At 54.2% G+C, this 11,460-nt stretch overlaps 1 protein-coding gene across 1 annotated transcript; it reads right to left on the bottom strand.

Moving 5' to 3' along the window:
* LOC107531231 (DNA dC->dU-editing enzyme APOBEC-3F-like) lies at positions 1–11,215 on the bottom strand. Its single transcript, XM_087813808.1, has 8 exons — positions 11,187–11,215; positions 10,255–10,399; positions 8,676–8,937; positions 8,080–8,239; positions 2,575–2,731; positions 849–1,174; positions 347–500; positions 1–66 (listed from the first exon to the last, which is right to left on the bottom strand). The coding sequence occupies exons 1-8, from the start codon at positions 11,213–11,215 to the stop codon at positions 52–54; spliced, it is 1,248 nt and encodes a 415-aa protein (XP_087669934.1). The 3' UTR covers positions 1–51.
* Between the last annotated feature and the right edge of the window lie 245 nt (positions 11,216–11,460).

The raw sequence follows: 11,460 nt of genomic DNA, 5'->3' as shown, positions 1-11,460 counted from the left end.
TGTCTTTCACCAGAAGACTCCTGACTTGATTGGCGAGATGAAGCCCATCCTTCAGTTTTCCTGGTTCTAGATCAAGAAGGTGGAGTGAAAGGGTAACAGGGAGTGAGGCAGGTGGGAAGATGAACAGAGAAGAGGTCTGTGGCAGTCACAAAGGCGGGCAAGGCAGGAGGGACACAAGGAGGTGAGAAAGCAGAGGGACCTTGTGAGAACTGAAAGAGGGGTGGAGCTGGTGTCCCAGGAGTGAGCAGGTAACCCAGAGGAGGCCCTGAGCAGAGGGAAAGGAAGGCCCAGGGAGAGCAGGTGAGGAGGGAGGGGTGCGGAGAGGAACAGGGAGGTGGAGCCTCACCTGGAGGATGTCCATCAGCTTCTCAGATAGCTTTTGACTGTTTCTATCCAGGTTATTCCAGGGACGGAATGGTAGCCCCTGGTGGTCCACAAAAGTGTTCCAGCAGTTGAAAAAGTCTGAACAGGAACAGGAGAGGTAATGGTGAGTTTCAGCCCTGGGGAGCAACGAGGGGCCACAGAGTCTGACCCTTAGGGGCACGCTGTCCCCATCATAATTTCACTATCTCTTTTCTCTTTTCTTCCTAGAGACTTCATTATCACTTAAATTCTTTTTTCTAACTGGGATCTGGGGCAGCCCAATTCTCCCCTTTTCTGGAAGCCCCGTTTTTCATGTGTCTTCACCTCCCTCCCCTGCCCTGGATCCCCTGTCTCCCCTGAACTCTCTCCTCCAGGAGACCCGCCGGTGCCTTCCAGACCCAGCAGCACCCGTGCACGCCGCTAACTGAGGCTCTTCTTCCTCTGGGGATTCTAGGTCCTTCCTGCCTGGTCCTGGGCTCTCCCACGTTCCTGCCCAGCTCCCTCTGCTCTCACCATCTTGAGACATTATAGCCACATGGGCCCCCGCGCTCTCCAGACTGCGGAGCCCCTGCTGGTACTGTGGGTCTTTGGAGTAGTAGAGGCGCGCGGCCACGATGCTCAGCTCCACGTGCCTGTGCTCGCTCAGGAACTCCACGACCCGCCTCGCACAATTGAAGCAGGGGCTCCAGGACATGAACCAAGTAATGTGGTATTTCTCGTCATGGGACAGATTCTTGGCCAAGAATGCCTTCTGCGCCTTGAACCAATTCAGGAAGCAGATTTCTGTGTGGACAGGCTTCCTCGGATAGAACTGGGAGAGTGGGAGAAAGAAAAGGGACCCTCTTGGCTGGCAGAGCAGGCATGTGGCAGAGTTTGGAGGGAGTGGGGACCAGGTGACAGGGAACAATAGTCTCAGGGGCATGTTATTGAGCGATTTATCTCGTTTTATTTTTTTAATTTTTTGTATTGGTTTCAGAGAGAGGAAGGGAGAGGGAGATAGGGAAACATTAATGATGAGAGAGAGTCATTGATCAGCTGCCTCCTGCACGCCCCCCACTGGGGATCGAGTCCCCAGCCCTGGCACGTGCCCTGACTGGGAATGGAACCACGATTTCCTGGTTCATGGATCGACGCTCAACCACTGATCCAGGCCAATCTGGCTGATTTATCCGCTTTTAAACTTCACCCCTCCGCCGTTTTCATTTGGCCCTCCCTCCCCACACTCGCCCATGAACTCCAGCGCCCCCCGCCCTGCGATCCTGGCACAGGCCTCTGAGTGCTGCCCCAGGCCAGGCCCCTGCGGCCAGGCTTCCCCGCGCTGCCTGCTGGGGAGGCCACGCGGCTGCGCTGCCCACGGGGCGCCAACAGCCGCGGGTGTCTGCTGTGCTCTGGAAATGCGGCTCGCCTGCACTGAGGCGAGTGTCAGCTGTGAAGTACACACCTTGTCTCCATGACGTAGTCTGCAAAAGACTGTAAACTAGCTCATGAAGAACTTTTGGAGTCCTTACTGTATGTTGAAATAAAACCTCAGATATATTTCAAAGTACATTATCAACATTACATTCATCAGTTTCTCTTAAAGTCTGAACACTGGGTGCAGGAAAGGTTAAGTGACCTAAGTGACCCCGATGGCGCTCCCGTGGGTGGGGACTGCTACCCTGTCCATCCCATGATGGGTTCTAAACAGTCTGCTGTCTGGGTGGCGAGGGGAGGGCTGGCGTGTGGTGGGACATTTCACAGGAGACCTTAGTGGTTGGCTGCAGGGTGGTGGGCTTGCTGTGTGTCTGCTGAGCCTGCAGTCATCCAGGGAGACCTGGGCTGAGGCTCAGAGCAGGCTGGGGGGCAGGCAGGATGTGGGTGTGGGCTCTCCCCTGGGGGATCACACATGCTGGGCCTGGAGGAGGCAGGCGTGTGGCTGGGGGAGGACCCCGCCAGCAGAGCACTTCCTAGGGCCAGATAATGCCCTTTCCTCCAAGGAGGCCCCTGGGTGAGGCGGAGACTGATAGCCAGCAGATTCCCTAAAAGAGGCCTCGTGGATAAGTCAAATGCCATCGTGTGTGGCGCTTGAGGAGGGTCAAGCGGAGACATCAAGGGTTAGAATTTAAGACTATGTTGTGGGAAGAAGCCTCTGGCATTTTACATATGATAATCTTCCCACATCCTTCCCTGGCTTAGCTCCAGCCTCTGATGACAGTATCATGGGGCACCTACCTCGTTTTCAAAGACCCCCGTGTGAAATGAAAGAGGTGAGCCGTTCTGGGTTCTTTCCACTTTGTAGCAGACGTAGCAGCCATTCCGATCTTTGGGCGTGGGCCAGTTTACAAAGTGAAAGTAGAAATAATCAAAATATAACTTTCTCATTGGGTTCCTGTGGGCAAGAGAGAAACCAGAAAATGCAGAGTGTTCCCTGGAGTTTCTCCCATCTGGTGTCGCCTCAACACAGCCCCCTGGATGCCCCGTGCCTGTGCCTCCCCCAAGCCATTCCCTTCAGCTTTTCCTGCAGCCTCCCAGGCAGGAAGACTAGGGGGGAGGAGGAGGAGAGGGGCTGCAGGGAGAGCGGAGACCCGTGCCGTCTCCCATCGGCCCTGGCTCTGCTGCTTCCAGCAGCCCACACCCAACCCCACCCCAGATCCTGCCCACCCATCGCCCAAACCATTCAAAATTAGAAATGAGTAATGAAACCCTCTACACCCCGAAATTACCGATTTGAATATCAAGTTTCAATTCATGGCTGACTTTTCACCTATGCATGTTTATTACTTTTCAAAATATCAGGCTAACACCTAAAATCACAGGCTCTGGCTACTGTTCTTAGAGCTTGTATCTGAACTCCTCTATTCCTCCCCAAAACTAGGAGTGTCACCCCATTTTATACAGAAGGAGGCAGGGCACAGAGAGAGGAGTGGCCTGCCCACGTCACAGGGCTGCTAAGTGACAGAGCTGGTCCTTTGCCCAGGCAAAGCCCTGTCCAGCCATTGCAGGTCATGTCGGGGGAGAGGCTCTTTTCTACCCCACTGTAAACCGGGAGCATGTCTCCTGCCCACGGCATGCTTCTCTGCTTCCTGCTGCTGCTGGGGCACTTACACCCCCAGGGTGGCAGGTGCGCCTGGGGCACTCTGACTCTGCTCTCTGCCCGCAGCGCTGACATCTTGGAAGAGAGGATTCATCTCCCTGCTCAGAGATCTGATCGCACACTGTGTGCGCAACGGGGCCACTAGCGTAGAAAGTGGATCGACGTGCATAAAACTAAATGCAGCAAGTGCTTCACTCATCCCTTAGCCCAGTTCTAATTGTTAGGAGGGCACAGGAGGCCACAGAGCAGGCAGTCCCACAGGCAGGGAGGGGACAGCCCAGCCCCACAGACTCGCAGGCTGAGAGGTGGCCCAGGAGGACACAGGGCTGGGGAAGGTGCAGGAGGGGCCACTCAGAAGCAATGGTGGGCGCATCCCCAGAAGAGGGCAAAGCTCCCATGGAGTGGGACTGCAGAGAGGAAGCCCAGAGGGAGAGAAGCCAGGCTAGACCATGGAGACAAGACACCTCTGAGGACAGAGACACCTGGGAGACCCCGTGCAGAAAAGGCCTACAGACAGGGACAGAGAGGGAGCAGTACCTGGGCCAGGGTTTCCGGATGTAGCCCTCTTGCCACGCCCATTTCCTCCTGGCCATTTCTCTCCAGCGCTGGTGCTGCTTTTCTGCTCACGGGGCCCAGGTTTTAGGAAAGCCCCTTGACAGAGGACCTCCCCGCCTTCTCAGCTGGGCCCCACTTCCTTCCTGGTTTGGCAACAGGAGTGGGAGGGCCTGAGGTGTGAGCTTGCTCAAGCTCAGACCCACCTTCTCTCCTTATCTGAAGCCCTCCACTTGACTTAGCTCAACCTCTGCTGGAGACAGGCTCCTCTGTGGAGCAGGACCCACCTTTCTTGCAAACAGAAAGTGAAAGTAATGATGTCAGACAGAGGAGGTGGGACAGGCCCTGCTGAAGAGAGCTGGACAGAGGCCCTGCTCCCTGGGAGGGGCAGGCTGGAGCCCTCTCCAACCTCCCATCCCCCACCACCCCCTTCCCCGCACCCAGCCCAAGTCTGAGCCCAGTGCATGCTCTCCTCCTGCCTGTTGAGTGGTTGAGGTCATGAGAAAATCTGGACCTTGGATCAGGGACAGATGTACTTGGAGCTCCTTGTTCTGTGCTTGGTCCTCTGCATAGGTCCCCTCAGCCTTCACATGGTGGGAGGGACAACAGTTGCAGCTCCTGTCCCTCTTGCTTTATACGTTTTTAGACATTCTGGATAGGAATCCTTTGTCAATTACATTGGAAATGTTTCCCTTCAATGTGTGGCCAGGCTGTCACTTTATGAAGCCTTCCATATACAGATGTTTTAATTTTTAATGTTTTCAAAGGGAATCGATTTTTCATGTATATATAAGACATGACATAGAGATCTAATTTTTAATTTTGTATTGGATAGCCAATACAAGGACATTTAGTAACTTTCCTTCCATGTCATTTTGTCCTACTGATGTGAAATGCACGACCTTAGTGTGTATGTGTGGGGAGGGCTATCTGTGTCTCTGAACTCTCTCATCTCTCCATGGCCTCATTTGTCTGTGCCTGGACAACTCCCATGCTGCCCTGCTGGGTCTTTAGAGCAGGTTTGGTGTCTAGTGTGCAGATCCAGCTTATCTTCTTCCGTTGAAGTCGTTTTGGCTTTTGACACATCCACATGAACTTATGGACAAAGTTTGTCGTGTCCCATGAGATACCCTATTATCAATGTGTAGATCAATTTTGGCAGGCATAGACATCTCTGTGGCTCCGAGACGCCATCCATGAACATGGTATATACCTCAGTTTCTATAGGCCTTCCTTTATGTTCTCAGTGAGTCTGAAATCCAATTAAAGGGGAACCTGGAAGGGAAGGAAAGAAGCAGCCATGAGGGAGAGGAGAAGAGAAGTGAGCCTGCAGAGGAAGGCACAAGATTAAAAAGGAAGATATAGCACTCTGGGCAGGTGGAGAGAAGCAAAGCAGCCTGGAAAGAGGCAGGATGGAGGGAGGAAGGGGGAGAAAGGGAGGGTCTGAAGGTGGACTCTACCTTGTCCACCTGCGACTTGGGGAAAGGGAAAAAGCACTTTGCCTCAGAACAATATGGTGTTAAGTAGTCATTCCCTGTTCTGAGAATTGGGGAATTCTGGATAAGCTTGGGGATAATAGGGGCTTAGCCCAGGTCCAGAGACAAGGTGAGTCTGCACCACAAGGCAGAGGCTAATTTAAAGACAAGTGAATGGAGTCCCCTCTCAATTCATCTGCCTCACTGGGGTAGGGGACAATCACCTTGGGGACTCACAATCTCCCTGGCACACCTGCAGCAGGGGCAGGAGGAGACAGAGACATGAGGACAGCAGCCTAGAGGCCATGCTGGGACTCCTAGGGAGGGGCCAGGCAAGACACCAGGTCAGGAGACAGGAGGAGCCCCCATGGGTCAGATGATGAGCCAGCGGGGGGGAGGGAGTCCTCACAGAGAAGACAGGAGCAGGCGGTCAGGAGCAGGACCTGGCCCTGTCCTGGGCCTCAGCCATGACCACCTGCTGAGGCGCCCAGTGCTGCCTTCCCAGCACCAGGCTGCACCTGGTGTGAGTGGAACCTGCTGGAGGATTATTTGTAAATTGAATGATTTATTGAATCAGAGATTTATTGAACCAGAGATTAATAACCTCATTCTTTGTTGAAGGTGAACTATCTCAGACATTGTCCTAAATGCCCAACATTTAACTGTCACGACAGCCCCCAAGTCACTGTTACTCTCCATATGTTACAGGAACCCAAGAGCCAATCCTGTTCCCTCTGCAGCACCCACAGGGACTCCAAAATAAACACCACTGGAAGCTGTGCTATGGGGTATCCCTCAGCCACCTTCATGGTGGGTCCCTGCTATTGTCCATCAAAAGGTTGTACAGGCTTGAAAGTTCTGGGGTTGGCCCTGTCCTCTCTCTGCCCCCTTGGAATGAGGCACGATGTCTGGACGTGGACTGCATCTTGAGGCTTGGAGGAGACTAGCAGGAGAAGACAAACCCCTAGATCTGAGCTGGGGGACAGGGCGGCGGGCCTGGTGCCCACAGCATCACCAAGCAGCTGAGCCAGGCCCAAACAGCCCTCGCCCTCGCCCCCATCTTGTTCTGTGAAACAAGCTGACTTTCAGCCCCTCCAGACAGCTTTCTGTCACTGGCAGCCACAGTCCCCTGACAACCCCTCTCTATCCCAGCCTTCTGTCCTTAGGCTCCTTCTTGCCCCTTGTCTCGCCACCGCTGGCCCTCAGCCCTGCTTTGCCCTCCCCTCCGCTCTCCTGTCCTTTTCTTCCATCTCTCCAGGTCACTTTGTCTATCAGTTCTTCCCTCTGCTGTGTGTCCTCCCTGACTTAGTCCCCTCCGCCCCTTCGTCCATGGTCATCAGGACAGTCCTTATTCTGTAAGCCTACAGTGCCTCAGACTGAATGACCCAGCCCCCAGCCCCTTATAGTCATTGTGAGAGGTTGTGACACAGGTGGGCCCTGACCTGTGAGCAGAAGTCTGTGAGGAGAGACCTGGGAGCCTTCGTTGCCTGCAGTGCTTTGTGCAGGATGCCCAGCTGACGGGCTCACTCAGCAAGATTCAGGCTCCAGAGTCATGGCAGGACAGACACCTGGTGCCCGCAACGGGGCCACTGGGCCCAGGTACTGTAGAGGGCAGGAGTGACCCCCTCGGGTAGGGAAGCCTCCCTCTCCCTTCCTCTCCCTCCCTCTCCCTCCCTCTCCCTTCCTCTCCGGGGCAGTGGAACTAGGAGCGGCCTGAGGACTGCAGATATTCCCAGCCCCCAGTGCAACTGCCAACTTGAATTTCTCTTCCCAGTAGCGACACTGAGCCTTTCTCCTGTCACATGGACTGTCATTTCAGAAACGGCGCTGCCATCGGTATGACAGTTTGCCAATGAGTTTAGACTTTTGAATTCAAGATTCTGCTCCTCTAAGCCTTACTGATTTTTACTTGACCAGTGAGAATTACTGTGACCACTGCCCTCCCATGAAGGTACCTACAAAAAGGAAGATAGTTGCACTTTGCACGTGTCTGCTAGACTGTTTGGATTTCATAACACATTTAGAGGAAAGAACATTTCTGGAAGATTCTTAATCTTTCATTTTATTGCTTTGGATTTAAAATCTGTGAAAGTAATTATTTCTCTAAAAGTAAAAAATGCTTCTGGTAGTATTGAATGGAATCTCACCCGTGTGTATTTAGAACATATCACAGATTTTAAATGAGAGGTAAATCAATCAGATATTTTAAAATTTTCTTATGAACTCATTCATTGCCCATTGCTGGTTTCTTTGATTCGGTTTGGAGATTGATGACAAGTGGTGAGTTTTCATTTCTTGAAGAAAGTGTTCTGTTTGTCTTTCACCAGAAGACTCCTGACTTGATTGGCGAGATGAAGCCCATCCTTCAGTTTTCCTGGTTCTAGATCAAGAAGGTGGAGTGAAAGGGTAACAGGGAGTGAGGCAGGTGGGAAGATGAACAGAGAAGAGGTCTGTGGCAGTCACAAAGGCGGGCAAGGCAGGAGGGACACAAGGAGGTGAGAAAGCAGAGGGACCTTGTGAGAACTGAAAGAGGGGTGGAGCTGGTGTCCCAGGAGTGAGCAGGTAACCCAGAGGAGGCCCTGAGCAGAGGGAAAGGAAGGCCCAGGGAGAACAGGCGAGGAGGGAGGGGTGCGGAGAGGAACAGGGAGGTGGAGCCTCACCTGGAGGATGTTCTTCAGCCTCTGAGATAGGCCTTGACTATTTCCATCCAGGTTTGTCCAAGGCTGGAATGGTTGGCCCTGGTTGTCCACGAAGTTTTCCCAGCAGTATGTGAACTCTGAAATGGAACAGGGGAAGTAAAGTTGAGCTCCAATTCTAGAGAGAAGGAGGGACTCCCTGGTATCTGACTTTAGGGACACAGTCTCCCCATCATAATTTCACTGCCTCCTTTCTCTTTCTTCCCAAGGGAGTTAGCTTATCCCTCAAATTCTTTCCTCCTTCTGCAATCTGAGGCAACCCCGTCACCCCTACCACAAAGTACCTGGGTTCTTCTCGCGCATGTGCCCACCCTTACTCCCCTCCCCAGGACAACCTCTCTCCCCTGGACCCTCTCCTCCAGGAGACCAGCCAGTCTTCTCCAGATCCAGCACCACCTCTGCAGGCAGCCAACAGACTCCTCCACCTGGGATTCCCCTCCTGCCCATCTCTTTCTAGCAATTTCCCCCAGGCCTCTCTCCCTGCCCACCGCCCACCCTCAGGAGTCTCGTGCTGACCTCTGGAGGTCATGATGGCGAGCTGGGCCCCAGCCGCCTGCAGTCTACGCAGCCCAAGCTCATATCCGGGTTTGATGCTATGGATGCGAGCAGCAAAGATGTGCAGCTTCACGTGGCTGTCCTTGCCCAGGAATTCCACCAGGTGATTGGCACAGTCTGGGCAGGGGCTCCAGGAGATGAAACAGGTGACTCTGTACTTCTTCTCCTTGTCCAGGTTCCAGGAGCGGATCTGATCCAGGAAGCACAGCTCTGCATGGCGTGGCTCGAACGTGTTAGCACCCTGGGTACAGAGGAGGGAGAAGAGGGTTCTGGCACTTGCTGTGAACAGGGAAGGGCAGGGCCAAGGGGGTGGGGTAGGTGAGGCACTGGCACAAAATTAAAGTGGCAGGGGACACAACTCAGCATCAAGATGAATATTTTAATGTAGGATGTACGTGATCTAAAGTAAGCAAAACTCATGATAAGCACAATATTGGCATTTTACAAAGGGCCAGATCTGCTGCGATGACCTGTTATTTCACATCAGCAAACTATGGCTCCTCGTGGCACCATAACTAATCAGTCTTCATGTAAATTGTTGATATCCCCTTCATCATGGAATTTGCATTAATTTTTATTTTTAAACTGTTGCATTAAATGTGATTCATCTTGATTACTGAGTTCCTGGAGCCCCTCTATTTTATACCCAAAGTCTACGCCTTTAGGAGCCACACCTAGTCAGACCTTGTAGGGAGGAGATGAAGAGCTGAGGACAGAGGGAACAGGCAAGTGAGCTCCAAGGTCATGGGCCTGATGCCACAGAGATGGGTGCTTCCTCCATGGAGGGATTTACCCTGTTCTCCATCTATTTCCCTCTCTTGCCCTCCCAACACTTCTACAGGCTTCTACTCTGGGCTTCCCCCTGTGCTGAGCCCAAGGGTGATATGCCTGCAGGGAGGAGTGGGGTGAGAGGCACCAAGGCAGAGGGGCCCGAGTAACGGATGAATGTCACTGTTGGGCTCATAGGGTGATAGAGATCTGTCTACCCACAGAAGGAAGTTTTTTCAACCAGAGCTTTGGGGAAGATCAAGTCAGGCCAACTGTGCTACTGGGGAGCCCTGGGGAGGGGTAGGTACCTGGGGACTGAGGAGGTGTCACTGGGCTAAGGGCAGCTGGAAGTGCCCTTGTGGGGACCAGCACCCTGCCAGGCTCTCCCAGCAGTGACTGGAGGGAACACCAAAGGAGATCTCGGGCTCTCTGGCCAGCAACCGCCCCAGGCAGGGGCCCGGGGAGAACCTGACCCCTTGTCCCAATGCCTTTCCCTCTGTCCTGACCCCTGCTCAGAGGCATGGCAGGAGGGGACAGGCTGAGCCCTGAAGCCTGGGGTGGCACCGGGCTGATGGTTCCTGGCCCTGGTACGCTGTGACTGCTTCCTTATGTGTGGCTCAAAGCTGCCAGTCACAGGAGAACCCACCCTCCCTGTCTCTAGGCAAAGCCACAGCAGCTGCAGGGACCAAAGGGACACTGCTTAGAGGACACCCTGCCCTGAAAACCTTCCTGAATGTCCCAGGGTGGGGAGGCCCTGCCTGCTGAGGTCAGCCACCTGATTGCGCACGAAGCCCTTGAACTCCTCCACTGGGGTCCAGGAGTCGCCCTCTGAGACCTCCACCTCGTAGCACAGGTACGTTTGGCGCGGCATAAAATCACTGAAGTTGTCGATGAAGGTGCTTTCATCCATCAGGGGTCTGCGGACACAGGCAGGAAGAGCCCAAAGGCATGGGACTCCTCCTGGGATCACCCAGGTCTCCTGCCCTTCACCTCACATCCCTTCCCTTCACCCTGAGCTCTCCTCTGCACCCCACATCCCAGCTAGCCCCACAGAGGGTGGGCATCCACTCACTCAGCTGATCCCTCCTGGGGCTCCTGGGGGCGTCCCCCCAGTCCTTTTGCCAGGGTTTCCGCCCAGGAGCAGTGCAGGATGCTCAGAGCTCTGATGGGGCCCCTCCTGGCATCGCCATCCTGCCCTTGTCCCGCTGACCCACCCCCGCTCGGTTTAGGCCCAGTGGCGCTTTTTCCTCTTGTCTTCAGGGTTAGCCTGAGCCCCAGGGTGCATCAGCCAAGCACCTTCCTGAGCGGCACCACTGGGGAAAAGAGAAAGCCGAGCTATTCTCAAAGAACCCGTGAGGTTTTCTTTCTAACTATGGATACAGAGGTGTCCTTTACAGAAGCGAAAACATAAATGCGAACGTGACCTCCGAGTCCACAGTTCAGGGCAGAAGGGATAGATTTCACAGGGGGTGGGAGGAAGAGGCGGATCGGGGCCGGACGAGGATGACCCCCAGGGTCCAGCCCGGGGCCTAGGGGACACGGGTAGGACAGGCAAACTGGGGATCAGCTGAGGGGGCCTGGCTGGACATGGAAGGGCCATCAGGAGGGCGGGAGAGAAGCAGAGGAGTCCTCAGGGGAGAAGGCAAGTCCCCATCAGGGAGCCTGGAGGAGCCAGAAGCAGGGGCACTTCAAGGGGGGTAGTACCTGTCATTGGGTGCTGGGTTGGCCGCCATGTCTCAGTTCCTTCAAGGCCCCTGGCTCTGTGTCCTTTGCCTCTCTGCCTGGTCACAGCCTGTGTCCTCGACCTGTGATGCGTTCAAGGCCCCAGGTACCTTATATACCATCAGAGCGCCTAGAAACTGTTGAGTTGGCACTGCCACGCCCCACCCTTTCCTGAACTCAGGCCACTCATCCAACCACATGAATTCACGAAATAAGGAACTCCTCTGTCGAAAGGCCACATCTTTTGCCCTCTGGA

This window comes from Miniopterus natalensis, chromosome 2 (genome assembly GCF_054644295.1).
Source record: "Miniopterus natalensis isolate mMinNat1 chromosome 2, mMinNat1.hap1, whole genome shotgun sequence".
Taxonomy (NCBI): domain Eukaryota; kingdom Metazoa; phylum Chordata; class Mammalia; order Chiroptera; family Miniopteridae; genus Miniopterus; species Miniopterus natalensis.
Note: the sequence above shows the minus strand (reverse complement) of the source record. Positions and strands in the feature narration are given on the sequence as shown.

Excerpts from the sequence above, each read along its gene's own strand:
- LOC107531231 (XM_087813808.1), bottom strand. The coding sequence starts at position 11,215 with ATGGCGGCCAACCCAGCACCCAATGACAG. Across the intron at positions 8,938-10,254 it reads GCTTCGTGCGCAATCAGGTG|CCACGCCATGCAGAGCTGTG; the intron begins GCTGACCTCAGC and ends AACACGTTCGAG. Across the intron at positions 1,175-2,574 it reads CGGGGGTCTTTGAAAACGAG|TTCTATCCGAGGAAGCCTGT; the intron begins GTAGGTGCCCCA and ends CCACTCTCCCAG.